This window comes from Entelurus aequoreus, linkage group LG15 (assembly GCF_033978785.1).
Source record: "Entelurus aequoreus isolate RoL-2023_Sb linkage group LG15, RoL_Eaeq_v1.1, whole genome shotgun sequence".
Taxonomy (NCBI): Eukaryota; Metazoa; Chordata; class Actinopteri; order Syngnathiformes; family Syngnathidae; genus Entelurus; species Entelurus aequoreus.
The window spans coordinates 22,421,518-22,441,938 of record NC_084745.1 but is presented as its reverse complement, the minus strand read 5'-3'; the positions used below and the strand labels follow the sequence as shown (position 1 = coordinate 22,441,938).

The 20,421-nt window shown below is 44.3% G+C and overlaps 1 protein-coding gene across 3 annotated transcripts in view; it reads left to right on the top strand.

Moving 5' to 3' along the window:
* stau2 (staufen double-stranded RNA binding protein 2) overlaps positions 1-20,421 on the top strand; it is a 412,795-nt gene that overhangs the window by 90,537 nt on the left and 301,837 nt on the right. For all 3 annotated transcript variants that reach the window (XM_062021077.1, XM_062021078.1, XM_062021079.1), the window contains exon 5: positions 13,962-14,097. In XM_062021077.1, the coding sequence (XP_061877061.1) occupies positions 13,962-14,097 (136 nt within the window). The remainder of the gene's footprint in view (positions 1-13,961; positions 14,098-20,421) is intronic.

Sequence of the window (20,421 nt, the reverse complement as noted above, 5' to 3'; positions counted from 1 at the left end):
TTTTCTATTGTGAATCACGGATTTGTATTTTAAACCACCTCGGATACTATATCCTCTTGAAAATGAGAGTCGAGCACGCGAAATTGACATTTAAAGTGACTTATCTCCAAGACAATACATCGGTGACACACTTAGCTACTGAGCTAGCGCGATAGCATCGTTCTCAAATGAAGATAGAAACAAAATAAATAAACCCCTGACTGGAAGGATAGATAGAAAATCAACAATACTATTAAACCGTGGACATGTAAATACACGGTTAATGCTTTCCAGGCTGGCGAAGGTTAACAATGCTGTGCTAACGACGCCATTGAAGCTAACTTAGCAACTTAGCAACCAGACCTCACAGAACTATGTACTCTCTCCTTTTTCTATTGTGAATCACGGATTTGTATTTTAAACCACCTCGGATACTATATCCTCTTGAAAATGAGAGTCGAGCACGCGAAATGGACATTTAAAGTGACTTATCTCCAAGACAATACATCGGTGACACACTTAGCTACTGAGCTAGCGCGATAGCATCGTTCTCAAATGAAGATAGAAACCCATCAACAGCCGTGCTCACCTGCATTCCAGCGATCAACGGCACGACGAAGGACTTCATCCGTGGGTTTGGCGGCAAGCATCGGCTAGGCGTAGTAAGTAGTCCTTGTTGTGTTGCTGTAAGTATTGTAATGCCCCGCAGTGGAGAAGGAGTCACACAGACGAGGATGCGCTGCTCAATCGCTTTATTAACAAGCGGTAACTGGTTGTAGTTCAAAAAGTAACGCACACACATACACGAGCTGCTGTTAGCCAAAACTCACGCTCACACACACTCAAATTCTCCGCCAACTCCCTCACGCATGCGCGTTCCCCAAACCCTTAAAGACACAGTACACTAATGCAAATATCACAGATATTACAGTATTGTACTTAGCCGCTAAGACACCGATCGATCCCACCTACAACGTTCTTCTTTGCAGTCTCCATTGTTCATTAAACAAATTGCAAAAGATTCACCAACACAGATGTCCAGAATACTGTGGAATTTTGTCGAAGAAAACAAGAGGCTTTTCTATCGGGTCCGATGGGGTCCAACCACTTCCGTTGCTTTTGTGACGTCACGCGCATAAATCATATCCAAAGAAGTTTTTCAACCGGAAGTGTGGCGGAAATTTTAAAATTGCACTTTATAAGTTAACCCGGCCGTATTGGCATGTGTTGCAATGTTAAGATTTCATCATTGATGTATAAACTATCAGACTGCGTGGTTGGTAGTAGTGGGTTTCAGTAGGCCTTTAAAGAAAAAAAAACAGCTTTGTTTTATTAGTCAACATTGCAACTTTTTCTAAGTTACATTTCACCTGTAAGCTTTTTTATTCCACTTGTTATTTTTGTTTGTTTTAATAGTATTTTTAGAATGTGCCGTGGAGCCTTTAAAATGTTAGCTGCGGGCCGCAAATGGCCTCCGGGCCACACTTTGACACCCCTGCTATCAATAATCCATCCATTTTCTACCGCTTGTCCCTTTTGGGGTCTAAAAAATGTAATCTGATAAATCTACAATAAAAAACAGAGCCTGGCGACGCGTGCGCGTTTATCGTAACACACAGTCAGCATCTCTGCTTCAGTAAACAATGACGGGGATGACGTCACTGTCAGCGATGCGAGCGACACTTGCTAACTTGTCAGCCACTTCTCCAAGAGAATCCTTTTGAACACTGATCGCACATTAACACTTCAAAAGGCACACATTTGCCCGTTTATTCAGAATCAGAATAGTTTTTATTGCCATTGTTTGAGAACGGGTTCACGATCTAGGAATTTTACTTGGTGCAATCAGAATCAGAAATACTTTATTAATCCCTAAAGGGGAAATTAAAATTTTCAGCACAATCCCATTCAAGATCAGACAAACATTACAGGGAGACAGAACAGGATCGCTGACGGGTCTGCCAACTTCCGGCGCCCCTTACAAAAAAGGTGAGATACAGGTAAACAATGGGGGGAGGGGGGGGGGTGCGGTTTTGGGGGGTGAGAGAGAGAAAAAATCGGTCTAAGCCTGGGCCCCTGGAGAGGGGGTCCAGACTGAGGCCAAGGAAAAAAACAACTCATAGCCATAGCACACGTCCTCTTACATGTGTGTAAGAGGTAAACATAAATGATAAATGGGTTATACTTGTATAGCGCTTTTCTACCTTCAAGGTACTCAAAGCGCTTTGACAGTATTTCCACATTCACCCATTCACACACACATTCACACACTGATGGCGGGAGCTGCCATGCAAGGCGCTAACCAGCAGCCATCAGGAGCAAGGGTGAAGTGTCTTGCCCAAGGACACAACGGACATGACTAGGATGGTAGAAGATGGGGATTGAACCCCAGTAACCAGCAACCCTCCGATTGCTGGCACGGCCACTCTACCAACTTCGCCACGCCGTCCCTCAACATCAAACCTCAAAGAACACAAAGGACATTAAAGACATTTAAAGAGCAGAGCTGATGCAACCAGCCACTTCTACATACGGCTATGAATAAAAAGTAAAATAAACATACACTGTGGTGGCCTCTGCGGTGTTCCACGCCGTCGTCTGCTGGGGTAGAGGGAGCATGGCCAGAGACAGGAGCAGACCCAACAAAGCAACCAAGAGAGCCGACTCCACTCTCGGCCAGTGTCCAGTCCGCATGGATGAGCGAGGATGCGTCTAAGGAGACCGAGGTGCGATACCTGCTCATTCAGCCAAGACACTGTGAAGCCTGTCCGACCTGGCGCTCAGTGCTAGCTCCGCAGCCCTGTCTCTTCATCCGCATCTCCTCCAGTCTCTCCAAACTGACTCTGGTGTGGCAGAGACCCAGCAGCTGGACTCCATGGCCAAAAGGCTCCCGGGAGGCAGATCCAGAAGTCCACAAAAAAGCACAGCAGAAGTCACGAAAGTGCCACCCCTTGTCAAAAAGTCCCAAAGGGTCCCGAACCAAAAGGCAAAAAAATAAATAAATAAATATATATATATACATATATATATATATATATATATATATATATATATATATATATATATATATATATATGTATACACACATATATATTTACACATATATAGACAAACCCCGTTTCCATATGAGTTGGGAAATTGTCTTAGATGTAAATATAAACGGAATACAATGATTTGCAAATCCTTTTCAACCCATATTCAATTGAATGCACTACAAAGACAAGATATTTTGATGTTCAAACTCACAAACTTTATATTCTTTTTTGCAAATAATAATTAACTTAGAATTTCATGGCTGCAACACGTGCCAAAGTAGTTGGGAAAGGGCATGTTCACCACTGTGTTACATGGCCTTTCCTTTTAACAACACTCAGTAAACGTTTGGGAACTGAGGAGACACATTTTTTAAGCTTCTCTGGTGGAATTATTTCCCATTCTTGCTTGATGTACAGCTTAAGTTGTTCAACAGTCCGGGGGCCTCCGTTGTGGTATTTTTGGCTTCATAATGCGCCACAAATTTTCAATGGGAGACAGGTCTGGACTACAGGCAGGCCAGTCTAGTACCCGCACTCTTTTACTATGAAGCCACGTTGATGTAACACGTGGCTTGGCATTGTCTTGCTGAAATAAGCAGGGGCGTCCATGGTAACGTTGCTTGGATGGCAACATATGGTGCTCCAAAACCTGTATGTACCTTTCAGCATTAATGGCGCCTTCACAGATGTGTAAGTTACCCATGTCTTGGGGACTAATACACCCCCATACCATCACAGATGCTGGCTTTTCAACTTTGCACCTATAACAATCCGGATGGTTATTTTCCTCTTTTGTCCAGAGGACACGACGTCCACAGTTTCCAAAAACAATTTGAAATGTGGACTCATCAGACCACAGACCACAGAACACTTTTCCACTTTGTATCAGTCCATCTTAGATGAGCTCAGCCAGCGAAGCCGACAACGTTTCTGGGTGTTGTTGATAAACGGTTTTCGTCTTGCATAGGAGAGTTTTAACTTGCACTTACAGATGTACGGTATAGCTCGATTGGTAGAGTGGCCGTGCCAGCAACTTGAGGGTTGCAGGTTCGATCCCCGCTTCCGCCATCCTAGTCACTGCCGTTGTGTCCTTGGGCAAGACACTTTACCCACCTGCTCCCAGTGCCACCCACACTGGTTTAAATGTAACTTAGATATTGGGCTTCACAATGTAAAGCGCTTTGAGTCACTTGAGAAAAAGCGCCATATAAATGTAATTCACTAATTCACATGTAGCGACCAACTGTAGTTACTGACAGTGGGTTTCTGAAGTGTTCCTGAGCCCATGTGGTGATATTCTTTACACACTGATGTCGCTTGTTGATGCAGTACAGCCTGAGGGATCGAAGGTCACGGGCTTAGCTGCTTACGTGCAGTGATTTCTCCAGATTCTCTGAACCCTTTGATGATATTACGGACCGTAGATGGTGAAATCCCTAAATTCCTTGCAATAGCTGGTTGAGAAAGGTTTTTCTTAAACTGTTCAACAATTTGCTCACGCATTTGTTGACAAAGTGGTGACCCTCGCCCCATCCTTGTTTGTGAATGACTGAGCATTTCATGGAATCTACTTTTATACCCAATCATGGCACCCACCTGTTCCCAATTTGCCTGTTCACCTGTGGGATGTTCCAAATAAGTGTTTGATGAGCATTCCTCAACTTTATCAGTATTTATTGCCACCTTTCCCAACTTCAATGTCACGTGTTGCTGGCATCGAATTCTAAAGTTAATGATTATTATCAGTTTGAACATCAAATATGTTGTTTTTGTAGCATATGCAACTGAATATGGGTTGAAATGATTTGCAAATCATTGTATTCCGTTTATATTTACATCTAACACAATCTCCCAACTCATATATATATATATATATATATATATATATAACACATGAAAACAAGAGGGAAACACAAAAGGATGACACAAGAGCACAGAGCTCCTGCCAACAGCAGCCACCTTGGAAAAAAAATAAAATAAAAAAATCGTGCAGCATAAAACACATAACACAGAATAGAATAACATGAGCTGTAACTGAGCTATCAGATCTTGTTATTGCTCATGTGCCTGCCTGATGGCCGAGGGGAAAAACTGTTCAGGTGGCTGTAGGTGTGGGTCTAGATGGACCGTAGATTCCTGCCTGAGGGGAGAGGGGAGAATAGTTTGTGTCCAGGGTGAGAAGAGTCAGCTGTGATCCGACCCACACGCCTCCAATAACAGCAGCCAATAACCTTCTCAGCAGCATTGCACTGCAGTCGATGCTTGTCCCGGACTGTAGCGCCGGGGAACCACACGGTGATGGAGGAGGTGAGGATGGACTCGATGATGGCTGAGTAGAACTGCACCAGCATCTCGGTCGGCACCTTAAGTTTCTTCAGCTGCCGCAGGAAGTACATCCTCTGCTAGGCCTTCTTGATGAGGGAGCTGACGGTCGGCTCCCACTTGAGGTCCTGGGTGATGGTGGTGCCCAAGAAACGGATGGAGTCCACAATGGAGACTGGGGTGGGAGAGTCAATCAGGGTGAAGGGGGATGGTGGGGATTTGACTTTCCTGAAGTCCAAGATCATCTCCACTGTTTTCTGGGCTCCAGGTTGTTGAGGCTGCACCAGGACGCCAGCCGGTCCACCTCTCTCCTGTAGGCGAACTTGTCGCCACCCGAGATGAGCCCGATGAGGGTAGTGTCGTCCGCAAACTTGAGCAGCTTTACCGACTGGTGACTGGAAGTGCAGCAGTTTGTATACAGGGAGAAGAGCCAGGGGGAAAGTACACAGCCCTGAGGAGTACCAGTGTTCGTGGTTCGACTGTCCGAGACAATCTTCCCCAGCCGTACGTGCTGTCTTCGGTCCGTCAGGAAGTCATTGATCTAACTGCAGAGGGAGTCGGGCACGCTGAGCTGGTAGAGCTTGTCTCGTAGCAGTCCAGGGAGGATGGTGTTGAAGGCAGAGCTGAAGTCCACAAATGGGATCCTGGCGTAGGTTCCTGAGGAGTCCAGATGCTCCAGGATGAAGTGGAGGGCCAGGTTCACTGCATCATGCACAGACCTGTTGGATCTGTAGGCGAACTGCAGTGGGTCCAGGAGGGGGGCAGTGATGTCCTTGAGGTGGGGCAGGACCAAGCGCTCAAAGGACTTCATGACCACAGACGTCAGTGGCACCGGCCTGTATTCATTGACTTGCAAAGTATGTTTTTGAGGTGGAGGATTCTGGTCGGGTGTTGGTTAGCTTGAAGCTAACAGGTGGCCTGTCTCTACCTGCGCGCTTGCTCCCGCTGTCAGCGTGCAGGTGCATCCTATCTCTCCTGGCCAGAGAGAGCGAGAGACGTGCTGGTCCTCAAGTGACGGAGTGATAAGAGCTCACCGTCACAATAAACATCGGCGGAAAGCGATAATCGATAAAAAAACCCAAAAACAAGTAAACTGGAGTTTTGACCTGGAGAAGGCAGGGTCGGTTAAAAAAAAACTAAAAAAAACTCCAGACTCAGACTTACGGAAATGCGCGTCCTTTCTGATTTCAATGCGTAAAAAGACACAAAAAGTGCGTTAACGCCAACACTGCACCATGTAATTTGTAATGTCTAATAAAAAGATGAACATTATCCATACATCTAAAGACAAATATTAGTTTTTTTATTCATTAATAATATCAACTTGTCAACTTTTTGTCATTACATGATGCCTTTATCTTTATTTTTACATTTTGATAAAGGGAGGTATTTTTATTTTTATTTATTATTTAAGTTAATATGTATACATATACATCTATGTATATGTATATCTACATATACATAGATGCTGCTTAGATACAGCATCTATGTATATGTAGATGCTGTATCGGGACAGATCAATCAATCAATCAATCAATGTTTATTTATATAGCCCTAAATCACAAGTGTCTCAAAGGGCTGTACAAGCCACAACGACATCCTCGGTACAGAGCCCACATACGGGCAAGGAAAAACTCACCCCAGTGGGACGTCGGTGAATGACTATGAGAAACCTTGGAGAGGACCGCATATGTGGGTAACCCCCCCCCCCCCCCCTCTAGGGGAGACCGAAAGCAATGGATGTCGAGTGGGTCTGACATAACATTGTGAAAGTCCAGTCCACAGTGGATCCAACACATCAGCGGGAGTCCAGTCCACTGCGGGGCCAACAGGAAACCATCCCGAGCGGAGACGGGTCAGCAGCGCAGAGATGTCCCCAACCGATGCACAGGCTAGTGGTCCACCCGGGGTCCCGACTCTGGACAGCCAGCACTTTATCCATGGCCACCGGACCTATGCAACTCCCTCTCGCAAGGGACAGGGGAGAAGAGGAGAGAAGAAAAGAAACGGCAGATCAACTGGTCTAAAAAAGGGGGGTCTATTTAAAGGCTAGATTATACAAATGAGTTTTAAGATGGGACTTAAATGCTTCTACTGAGGTAGCATCTCTAACTGTTACCGGGAGGGCATTCCAGAGTACTGGAGCCCGAATAGAAAACGCTCTATAGCCCGCAGACTTTTTTTTGGCTCTGGGAATCACTAATAAGCCGGAGTTCTTTGAACGCAGATTTCTTGTCGGGACATATGGTACAATACAATCGGCGAGATAGGCTGGAGCTAAACCGTGTAGTATTTTATACGTAAGTAGTAAAACCTTAAAGTCGCATCTTAAGTGCACAGGAAGCCAGTGCAGGTGAGCCAGTATAGGCGTAATATGATCAAACTTTCTTGTTTTTGTCAAAAGCCTTGCAGCCGCATTTTGTACCAACTGTAATCTTTTAATGCTAGACATAGGGAGACCCGAAAATAATACGTTACAGTAATCGAGACGAGACGTAACGAACGCATGAATAATGATCTCAGCGTCGCTAGTGGACAAGATGGAACGAATTTTAGCGATATTACGGAGATGAAAGAAGGCCGTTTTAGTAACACTCTTAATGTGTGACTCAAACGAGAGAGTTGGGTCGAAAATAATACCCAGATTCTTTACCGAGTCGCCTTGTGTAATTGTTTGGTTGTCAAATGTTAAGGTGGTATTATTAAATAGATGTTGGTGTCTAGCAGGACCGATAATCAGCATTTCCGTTTTCTTAGCGTTGAGTTGCAAAAAGTTAGCGGACATCCATTGTTTAATTTCATTAAGACACGCCTCCAGCTGACTACAATCCATTAAGAGTTTGAGCAGAAATATCTCATATAGGAATTAATTATACACAATAAAACATTAACAAAATGCTGTGTCTGATGAATGTTTTTTTAAGGTAATACATTTTGTGACATGAAAAAAACAAGTAGTGTAAAAAAACAATGGTGTTTACTTTTTGATATCAAAATAAAACTCAAAGCAGTTTGGCTAATGAAGATGAAGTCTAATAAACAAGCTTTGTTCTTCTCCAACGCCTCCTAGTGGTTCCAGTGCAACAGTTTGGCCAACAAAAATAAAAGGAGTGGCACCTTTTACATCGAATACACAATCTTCACAGCCTGTGTTTAGTTCGATGAGATGGCAAGACATTTGAACTAGTATTGATGTTATTTGAACACTGTTACAGTTTGCAGTTAAATAAAGGACATGTGAGCATCCCAGTAAACAAACTAAAGAATTTAAAAAGAAGTTGTGACGACGTTCCCGACAAATTCGCCTGCTGAATGTTTGCTCACGTCATTAACTCTGTCACAGCTGATGGACCCTATTGAGGAAATAAAAGCAACATCAAATAGTTTTCTCCTTCGCTGTATGTGGGACAGATTAGTCTGTCTCCAATATTGTCCACACCTGTCTCCATCTAAACACATCAGTGCGCTCTTAAACGCACGCTGGAAAGCGAGGGAAAATAACGTTAAACTAAGCGCTTGGCTCAGTTTACTCCGAGGGGAAATGTCCAGTGATTATCAAGCTAAACGATGCTGGTGCGCATGCGCCTGAATTTGTGTTGCCTAAAATGCATCAATAAATGAGGGTTTTTCGGTAATGAAAAAATTAGACGGTATTACTAACCGTCTGGAATCTTATCGCAAATTATCATTATACCGTTTACCGTTACATCCCTAGTCCATTAACAAGTAAAAAATCAAGGGCGGTAACGGCATGTTCTTGCCATAGATGCTGGTCAATTTTTAAGGGCATTACAGCTAGTGACAAGGGTGCCGCAACTGCCTTGGTTAAATTTGAGCTCTGTTGGAGGACCCCCAAACCCTTAACATATTTTATTGCTTTTGGTTGTGATTTTTATTGAAGTACAACATTTTGTTAAAGTATATTTTACTATTATTTCAGTTTTTTAATTTGGAGATTTAAAAGTTTACATTTCAATTACAATGTTAAATATATAAAAATCCATCCATCCATTTTTTCTACCGCTTGTCCCTGGTCGCTGGGTGTGCTGGAGCCTATCTCAGCTGCATTCGAGCGGAAGGCGGCGTACACTCTGGACAAGTCGCTACCTCATCGCATACAAGTTTGAAATAATATACATACTTTATTATTATGTACTATTACATTAGAGGTTAATTTGGTCTAAAAAAAAATGTATATCATTTATCAGCAATAATTTGTTGGTCAATATGTTGTCGAGCAAAATTAGCTCTTGGCTCAGGCCTAGCCACTGTACGATTTTGTTGAATTGTCCATGTATTTTTAGGTGCGGAAAACTACTGTTTCAAGCAAACATCTGACAGTTTAACTTTTATTGGATGGATGGATAATGTGAATACTTAAAAAATTATAAACTTTGCTGAGTTCAAATATCTTCTCCGGCTGATGGTTTATCATGTAGCTTCTCATATTTTCCGCAATGTCCAGAGTTTGCGCTCCGACCAGACGGTTTCCCTGCGCGGCGGTGCACCGTCACTTGCTCTGTGTTGCCTTGGAAACAATCGAAAGAAAGGTAGCACTTTAGTACGCAGACATCCACCAAATAGGTTATGTTTTTAGTCAGGGTTCCTTTGTCTGTTTGTTAGCAACATTACTGAAAAAGTTATGGGTAGATTTTGATGAAAAGTTCTGGAAATGTCCATAGAAAACAATTCCTCTTATCTACTCTGATCCCACTTCTCCCGCATGTTTCCTTCTTTTCTCCCCTTTATTTCGTTCCACGCCCATGTGACACGTTCCATGTGACACTGTGCTGCGCAGAGGTGATGTCGTTTATTTTTAGACCAACCAATGCAATAGCCCCACAAAAACCTACACACAATAAGTTTTTGTTTCATACCGTCAGACGTCACATTATTGTGATGATTTTGAAACCGCAATGCCGCGGTATCTACAATATCGTTAGACCCCTAGTATTTACAGACTTACTCTATTCTTGGAAAAAAAGGAAACCTCTTGTAATATCACTATGACTTTGAAGCTGTACGACAGATGTGATTTGTATGGAGGGCCAATTGGGACAAAATTAAATAAATACTTGAGTACTTAGATACTTTTAACTACTTTAAATTTGTTATTAGTTCATTGTAATTTGATTTAGATACATAATTGTGTTAAATATGTCATTAATTTATCTAATTTAAAATTATATTTAATTATTTAATTATGGGCCTGTTGCAAAGCAAGCCGCCCATAATATTCTTCCTGATACTTCACAGTTTACTATGGGCCTGCTGCAAAGCAAGCAGCCCATAATATTCTTCCTGATACTTCAGTTTACTATGGGCCTGCTGCAAAGCAAGCAGCCCATAATATTCTTCCTGATACTTCACAGTTTATCATGGGCCTGCTGCAAAGCAAGCGTCCATTCACATGCTGCTAAGCAGCAGTGAATTGGTGCTTGCATTGTTAAATTTATTAAAGTACCAACGAACCCCTACATATGTTATACCGTCAGAAAGGTCTTGCTCGCGCTGACAGCGGTATTTATAGTTGGGAACATTTCGTGTTACCATGGCGACGCTATTTAGGAATAAAAAAAAAATCGGCCACTTGAATTGGTACATACCCTTCTACTGGAGGATTACTTTGAGAAAAAGGCAAGATTACCTTGTGTTGTAGCTTAGCAATAAATTCATGTAACTTGGTGCTTAATATCTCATTTTGTTCACACACTTTTCTACTTTAACTTTAATCCTGACTAAAAAGTTTTTACATCCAATGTTTGGTTTTGGCTGGATGGCCATCGGAAGGAGGCGAGGGCCATCGTGGTTCCCCCATTAAAACTAATGGTGTGCACTCTAATTTACAAGATGGTGGAAGCCGCCAAAATACGCTTTTTTGTGTGTAAACAACCTGTCTTCACGGCCACATCTTTTATTAGTGTCATGTGTTTCGGTGAAAACGTAGACACACGTCTGAGAAAATGTCACTTTTATGGAGGTCATGTGTCCCATTTTTGCCAAAAAAGTCAGCAAAATCTCTCTTTGGCTCCAATGTTAAATGTCTGCTCTAAAAACCCCCAAAACACAATTCACATTTTATAACTCACTCAAACTCGGCCATTTTTCCACTTATTGGAAATCTGACAACACCAGAATGTTCGCCAAAGCCTTGAGGCGCTCAGTGTGTTCGAAAAGTCGATATTTCAAAGCGGTTGGCCACAATCAGACTTTGTTCGGCATGAAGTTTTTCTACAAATCATACAGAAGATGCTGTCACTTCCCTCAGGTGTCTAAGTTAGGCCACTGTATAGATAACAGACTCAAAGTTCATTGGGCACACAACATAGACTGAAAACAAGGCCTCCCCCAGTAGAAAAATCTAAGTTTTTTTCAATATGCGGTTGTGTCGAGCAAGTTTGCTAAGATTTTACGTGCGTGGAACATTAACTGTTAGCACCCTATCGTTCTTACAAGTATATTCATGTTTTTTTGATACCTTCTTTTATATTAGCATGCTAACGTTTTATGCTTGGTTTGTTACTACTTTCTATGTTTTCCCCTACAAATCCTGCATTTTGGTATTTCTTCTTACCCAGTCATGTGCTACCATTATAACTTTAGCATGTTAAAATTAGCATGCTAACTAATATAGCTAATATTACATTTTTTTCCCTTTTTCTACTGCCATACTCCTTATGGTATGTGACGCATGCTAAGTGTTAGCATGCTAACGTTTTAGGTGAGCTCTGTAGCTCATTATGTACGGTTACACCTCAAAACTCACGGATTCGAACACTCTGCACCATCTTAAAAGTACGCCGGCTGCCAGCGACCCCCAGCCATAGATCCAGGGCACAGATAGCAGGCCCATCAAAATTTCAGCCGGAAATTATTTAGTTGATTTCATTATTTGAGACACTTGTGATTTAGGGCTATATAAATAAACATTGATTGATTGATTGATATTATTTCCCAATTTTATTATTTATCTTTTAAATAATTACTTAAAGGCCTACTGAAATGCGATTTTCTTATTTAAACGGAGATAGCAGGTCCATTCTATGTGTCATACTTGATCGTTTCGCGATATTGCCATATTTTTGCTGAAAGGATTTAGTAGAGAACATCGACGATAAAGTTTGCAACTTTTGGTCGCTGATAAAAGAGCCTTGCCTGTAGCAGACGATATGCGCGTGACGTCACCGGTTGTGGAGCTCCTCACATCTGCACATTGTTTACAATCATGACCACCAGCAGCGAGAGCGATTCCGACAGAGAAAGCGACGATTTCCCCATTAATTTGAGCGAGGATGAAAGATTTGTGGATGAGGAAAGTGAGAGTGAAGGACTAAAGGGCAGTTGGAGCGATTCAGATAGGGAAGATGCTGTGAGAGGCGGGTGGGACCTGATATTCAGCTGGGAATGACTAAAACAGTAAATAAACACAAGACATATATATATACTCTATTAGCCACAACACAACCAGGCTTATATTTAATATGCCACAAATTAATCCCGCATGACAAACACCTCCCCCCTCCCGTCCATATAACCCGCCAATACAACTCAAACACCTGCACAACACACTCAATCCCACAGCCCAAAGTACCGTTCACCTCCCCAAAGTTCATACAGCACATATATTTCCCCAAAGTTACGTACGTGACATGCACATAGCGGCACGCACCTACGGGCAAGCGATCAAATGTGTGAAAGCCACAGCTGCGTACTCACGGTACCGCGTCTGTGTATCCAACTCAAAGTCCTCCTGGTAAGAGTCTCTGTTGTCCCAGTTCTCCACAGGCCAATGGTAAAGCTTGACTATCATCTTTCGGGAATGTAAACAATGAAACACGGGCTGTGTTTGTGTTGCTGCAGCGGGCCGCAATACACCGCTTCCCACCTACAGCTTTGTTCTTTGCTGTCTCCATTGTTCATTGAACAAATTGCAAAAGATTAAGTTAATTAAATGATTAGATAATTAAATGTAATTTTTAATACCACATGTATGTATTTATTTCCAATTAGAATTATTGTCATATTTCAGTAATTATTTAAAGATATATTTATTTCATTTCGTCCCATTTGACCCTTCATAGATTTGTTTAGTTTGTTTTTATTAAGGTGTAAACAGAAAAAAAAAAATATATATATATATATAGTCGTGAGTTCAATCCCGGCCTCGGGATCTTTCTGTGTGGAGTTTGCATGTTCTCCCCGTGACTGCGTGGGTTCCCTCCGGGTACTCCGGCTTCCTCCCACCTCCAAAGACATGCACCTGGGGATAGGTTGATTGGCAACACTAAATTGGCCCTAGTGTGTGAATGTGAGTGTGAATATTGTTTGTCTATCTGTGTTGGCCCTGTGATGAAGTGGCGACTTGTCCAGGGTGTACCCCGCCTCCCGCCCGATTGTAGCTGAGATAGGCTCCAGCGCCCCCCGCGACCCCGAAGGGAATAAGCGGTAGAAAATGGATGGATGGATGGATGGATGGATATTATGTCATTATGGGGTGTTTGTATGGGGGAAAATTAATTTATTATCTTTTGGATAATTTTTTTTTTTTATAACAAAGTATAGGAAAGTCTGCACTGTATGTCACACAATAGTATAGAGTTTATATTTTGAAATTTCCCTCACCAGGCAGTATAACACCTACAGTGGAGCTGAATGGTCTGGCTATGAAGAGAGGAGAGCCGGCAATCTATAGGCCTTTGGATCCCAAACCTTTGCCTAACTACAGAGCTTGCTACAACTTCAGAGAGATGTTTAACCAAAGGTAAGCAAAGTTTTTTGTTTTTTTTTCAACAGTGCTTTATTAACGCCAGAATAAAGCGTTGAAATGCCTTCATTCGTTTTTCCCATAAAATGATTTCCAAAAACTGCTGTAAAATTATTTCAAAAGTATTATTTGCAAAAATGTTAAAAACTTTGCTAAACAGTTTTGTAACTATACGTATTCATCCACAAGATGGGTCCATAATTGGCAGTGGGTTTCATGCCTTATTTTTCTACAGTATCATTAAAAACAACTTGAATATTTTCTTCCCCTCAAAGTCAGTCTTTTAAAACTACAGTTACTTAAGCCCTTAAAGGGGAACTGCACTTTTTTTAAAAAATTTGCTCTATCATTCACAATCCCTAGGTAAGGCAAGAACATATGTTTTTGTTTGTTTTATATATTCTTATTCGTAAAATTCGGATAGTATGAGGTGGCTAACAATGCAGTTAATGGGTGTACTCTATTGCGCCCATGAAGCCCTCTAAAAACATCCAAAAAACGCCAACAATATTCCATTTACATCTTGTGAGCTGAATATTAACCAAGTGTTAGCAAAATGGTATAATAAGCGTTAACGCAGACGAACCACTTTTCACGCCGTGATCACAGTGCGCTAACTAAGTAGCTAATGCAGTTACAGTACAGTGGAACCTCGATTCACGAACGCCTATTTGCGTCCTTTTCAGTTTCGAATGTTAACATCTCGCCAAACATGTCTCTGGGTGTGGACTATGTCTCGGCGTACGAATGCTTCAGTTATTCATTCATTAATTTTGTGTGCTGTTGGGAGCCCTATGGGGGCCGCCTTTTTGATGAAGTCACATCCTGTACACACAGGCACGCCCATTTTGAAGAGGAGGAGCCCCCTACGTTGCATCCTGTTTACATCCTTTCCACTATTGTTGTCCTTTGCGCCGATTAGAGCTGTGTCTGCCTGATTAGAGATCACATCGATCACCACTTCCGCCATGTTAGTCACTGCCGTTGTGTCTTTAAGAAAGACACTTTACCCACCTTCTCCCAGTGCCACCCGCACTGGTTAAAATTTAACTTCGATAATGGGTTTCACTTTGTCTCAAGAGAAAAGCGCTATATAAATATAATTCACTTCACTTTGTGATCAGAAATGCTTTAAATTTGTCCAAACTCTCACAGTCTTGCTCTATAGCTTTGGGTTGCTAGACAACCACTGAGCTAGAATTTTAGCTAGTTAGCCTCCAGCTTGCGGCACCTTCACTTTGAGGATATTATCAGCGAATGGGGCTTTGTTTTGCAGCAAGTCTTTATTTGTGATAAAATTGAAAAAGATGCCACAGCGGACTTATATTACAGCGAAAGCTGCATGGACATAAGCCAACGAAGGATCGCCTCACCTGGCTAGTTTGTGCTAACGTTAGCGGCAGCTACGCGAAACCACTGCTCGTTTATCACTCCCAAATTCCCTTAGTGTTAAACAATGACACAGATATTCTCAGACACAAGGTAAAATGATTTTCCTTTTTTGTTTTTTTGTTTTGAAGCGCACCAACGATATGTGTGTGTTTTCGATGTAGACGTTTAATCTTGCTGTAATGTTGTTGTTTGGATAAGAAAATATATATATATATACACACACATTCATACATACATATATATATATATTAGAGATGCCGCAACCGCATCACCCGGGCGGTATTTATCATTATTATAATATTATTGTCATTTCCATTAAGAAAGTGTTGACTATTGTTGCCAGGAGTGCGTTCCTCATACTTGGTGTGCGCACTTGCAGCAAGCAGAACGATGCTTTTAAGAAGTTAAAAAAATGTTTTAGAAAGACAAGTCCTATATTTTCGTTAGGTAAAAAAAAAAATCTGAATTTATTTCAATGAATATTAACTTGTTACCTTATAATGCTCAAGTAAGGACGAGGGCGGGGTGCACAGTGAAACAGTGAACAATTTTGCGACAAAGATGAACCTTTATTGATTGATCTGCAGCCATGACAAAATATCAGACAATCTCCATTGTCAACGACAGGCAGGAAAATAAAGATAAACACATAGCCTATGTTGTAGGCATAGGCATATCCATCCATCCATCCATCCATCCATCTTCCTCCGCTTATCCGAGGTCGGGTCGCGGGGGCAGCAGCCTAAGCAGGGAAACCCAGACTTCCCTCTCCCCAGCCACTTCGTCCAGCTCTTCCCGGGGGATCCCGAGGCGTTCCCAGGGGATCCCGAGGCGTTCCCAGGCCAGCCGGGAGACATAGTCTTCCCAAGGTGTCCTGGGTCTTCCCCGTGGCCTCCTACCGGTCGGACGTGCCCTAAACACCTCCCTAGGGAGGCGTTCGGGTGGCATCCTGACCAGATGCCCGAACCACCTCATCTGGCTCCTCTCGATGTGGAGGAGCAGCGGCTTTACTTTGAGCTCCCCCCGGATGGCAGAGCTTCTCACCCTATCTCTAAGGGAGAGCCCCGCCACCCGGCGGAGGAAACTCATTTCGGCCGCTTGTACCCGTGATCTTGTCCTTTCGGTCATAACCCAAAGCTCATGACCATAGGTGAGGATGGGAACATAGATCGACCGGTAAATTGAGAGCTTTGCCTTCCGGCTCAGCTCCTTCTTCACCACAACGGATCGATACAGCGTCCGCATTACTGAAGACGCCGCACCGATCCGCCTGTCGATCTCACGATCCACTCTTCCCTCACTCGTGAACAAGACTCCGAGGTACTTGAACTCCTCCACTTGGGGCAGGGTCTCCTCCGCAACCCGGAGATGGCACTCAACGCTTTTCCGGGCGAGAACCATGGACTCGGACTCTGAGGTGCTGATTCTCATCCCAGTAGCTTCACACTCAGCTGCGAACCGATCCAGTGAGAGCTGAAGATCCTGGCCAGATGAAGCCATCAGGACCACATCATCTGCAAAAAGCAGAGACCTAATCCTGCAGCCACCAAACCAGATCCCCTCAATGCCTTGACTGCGCCTAGAAATTCTGTCCATAAAAGTTATGAACAGAATCGGTGACAAAGGGCAGCCTTGGCGGAGTCCAACCCTCACTGGAAACGTGTCCGACTTACTGCCGGCAATGCGGACGAAACTCTGGCACTGATCATACAGGGAGCGGACCGCCACAATCAGACAGTCCGATACCCCATACTCTCTGAGCACTCCCCACAGGACTTCCCGAGGGACACGGTCGAATGCCTTCTCCAAGTCGACAAAACACATGTAGACTGGTTGGGCAAACCCCCATGCACCCTCAAGGACCCTGCCGAGAGTATAGAGCTGGTCCACAGTTCCACGACCAGGACGAAAACCACACTGTTCCTCCTGAATCCGAAGTTCGACTATCCGGCGTAGCCTCCTCTCCAGCACACCTGAATAGACCTTACCGGGAAGGCTGAGGAGTGTGATCCCACGATAGTTAGAACACACCCTCCGGTTCCCCTTCTTAAAGAGAGGAACCACCACCCCGGTCTGCCAATCCAGAGGTACCGCCCCCGATGTCCATGCGATGCTGCAGAGTCTTGTCAACCAAGACAGCCCCACAGCATCCAGAGCCTTAAGGAACTCCGGGCGTATCTCATCCACCCCCGGGGCCTTGCCACCGAGGAGCTTTTTAACTACCTCAGCAACCTCAGCCCCAGAAATAGAAGAGCCCACCACAGATTCCCTAGGCACTGCTTCCTCATAGGAAGACGTGTTGGTGGGATTGAGGAGGTCTTCGAAGTATTCCCTCCACCGATCCACAACATCCGCAGTCGAGGTCAGCAGAACACCATCCTCACCATACACGGTGTTGATAGTGCACTGCTTCCCCTGCGGATGGTGGTCCAGAATCGCTTCGAATCCGTCCGGAAGTCGTTTTCCATGGCTTCCCCGAACTCCTCCCATGTCCGAGTTTTTGCCTCCGCGACCACCGAAGCCGCACACCGCTTGGCCTGTCGGTACCTGTCCGCTGCCTCAGGAGTCCTATGAGCCAAAAGAACCCGATAGGACTCCTTCTTCAGCTTGACGGCATCCCTCACCGCCGGTGTCCACCAACGGGTTCTGGGATTACCGCCACGACAGGCACCAACTACCTTGCGGCCACAGCTCCAATCAGCCGCCTCGACAATAGAGGCGCGGAACATGGTCCATTCGGACTCAATGTCCAGCACCTCCCTCGTGACATGTTCAAAGTTCTTCCGGAGGTGGGAATTGAAACTCTCTCTGACAGGAGACTCTGCCAGACGGTCCCAGCAAACCCTCACAATGCGTTTGGGCCTGCCAGGTCTGTCCGGCATCCTCCCCCACCATCGCAGCCAACTCACCACCAGGTGGTGATCGGTAGAAAGCTCCGCCCCTCTCTTCACCCGAGTGTCCAAAACATGAGGCCGCAAATCCGACGACACAACTACAAAGTCGATCATGGAACTGCGGCCTAGGGTGTCCTGGTGCCAAGTGCACATATGGACACCCTTATGTTTGAACATGGTGTTCGTTATGGACAATCTGTGACGGGCACAAAAGTCCAATAACAAAACACCGCTCGGGTTCAGATCCGGGCAGCTATTCTTCCCAATCACGCCTCTCCAGGTTTCACTGTCGCTGCCAACATGAGCGTTGAAGTCCCCCAGTAGAACAAGGGAATCACCCGGGGGAGCACTCTCAAGTACTCCCTCGAGTGAATCCAAAAAGGGTGGGTACTCTGAGCTGGGGTTTGGCGCGTAAGCGCAAACCACAGTCAGGACCCGTTTCCCCACCCGAAGGTGGAGGGAAGCTACCCTCTCGTCCACCGGGTTGAACTCCAACATGCAGGCTCTGAGCCGGGGGGAAACAAGAATTGCCACCCCAGCCCGTCGCCTCTCACTGCCGGCAACGCCAGAGTGGAAGAGAGTCCAGCCCCTCTCGAGAGAACTGGTTCCAGAGCCTTTGCTGTGCGTCGAAGTGAGTCCGACTATGTCTAACCGGAACTTCTCCACCTCGCGCACTAGCTCAGGCTCCTTCCCCCCCAGAGAGGTGACGTTCCACGTCCCAAGAGCTAGCTTCTATAGCCGAGGATTGGACCGCCAAGTGCCCTACCTCCGGCTGCCGCCCAGCTCACATCGCACCCGACCTCTATGACCCCTGCTATGGGTGGTGAGCCCATTGGAGGGGGAACCCACGTTGCCTCTTCGGACTGTGCCCGGCCGGGCCCCATGGAGACAGGCCCGGCCACCAGGCGCTCGCCATCGTGCCCCACCTCCGGGCCTGGCTCCAGAGGGGTCCCCGGTGACCCGCGTCCGGGCGATGGAAATCTGGGTCCATAGTTTTTATTTTTCATTGAGGTCTTCGAGCTGCTCTTTGTCTGATCCCTAGGCATAGGCTCATACGTTTTTAAGTTGAAATAAAAAAATCAATTAAAAATGTGCCTCATAAGCCTTAGGCTGTCAATCACGCACACAAACTTCAATTATACAATAGCATATGTATGTCATCCCTATTTAAACAAAAATAAATTAAATAAATAATAATAATAAATTACCTGCAACTTATTGGCCAAGGCAAATAGCTGAAGGGGGGAAATCAAACCCATCAGACTGCACTTTATCATCAAACTTGAATTATAATGAAAATAGACGGTCGCGACAAACAAAGCAGGCTAAATAGCCTTACATTGTAGCCAATCGGAGATGCGCTTCACTTGAAAGCGAGGCCAAATAATTAACACACAGTAGTATATCTCGAATAGAAAAAAAACACAATAAACAACGCAATTTCCTTAATTCCTTTGCATTGTAGTGCGCCCAAACAACACGTAACCATCAAAATTATTCAGCTGACCGAACTCAATATAGGTTAGACATGGGCTTATTTGGTATAGCCTAGGTAACGTAGACTAATTCGTTTAACATATCCAACCGTATGTCTACTTACTTTTTTTTTTTGTTAGCACTATGCAGGAATAAAATGGCATCTACAGGGCCAGGATTCAGGCGAGAGCGCCTGGCCTCTAAAATGCGCCCTGCTGCGCTGAAGGAGCGCTCACTTGCGGCACTCAATTGTTGCTGGGACGCATAGGATTCTCTTGGCAAGATGTTGTAGTCATGGGAATGATTGTCCTTGTTTCCCCCAAAAGGAAAGCAGATTTTCCTCTGCTGATCCATCGAGATGGAAGTTTGTAGAGGAATAATCTACTTCATCAACAAGCACAGGTGTATCCTCCTCCCATTCTGTGAAGTCAATCCTTTTCTTTTTCGGTGATGCGCCATCAGCTCCAGCTCCAGAATAATTGACTGTTTCAAAGAGTGCTGCTCGTTTTTCGTATGTGGGTAACAACATTTAACTATATATATATTTCCGAATTGGGGC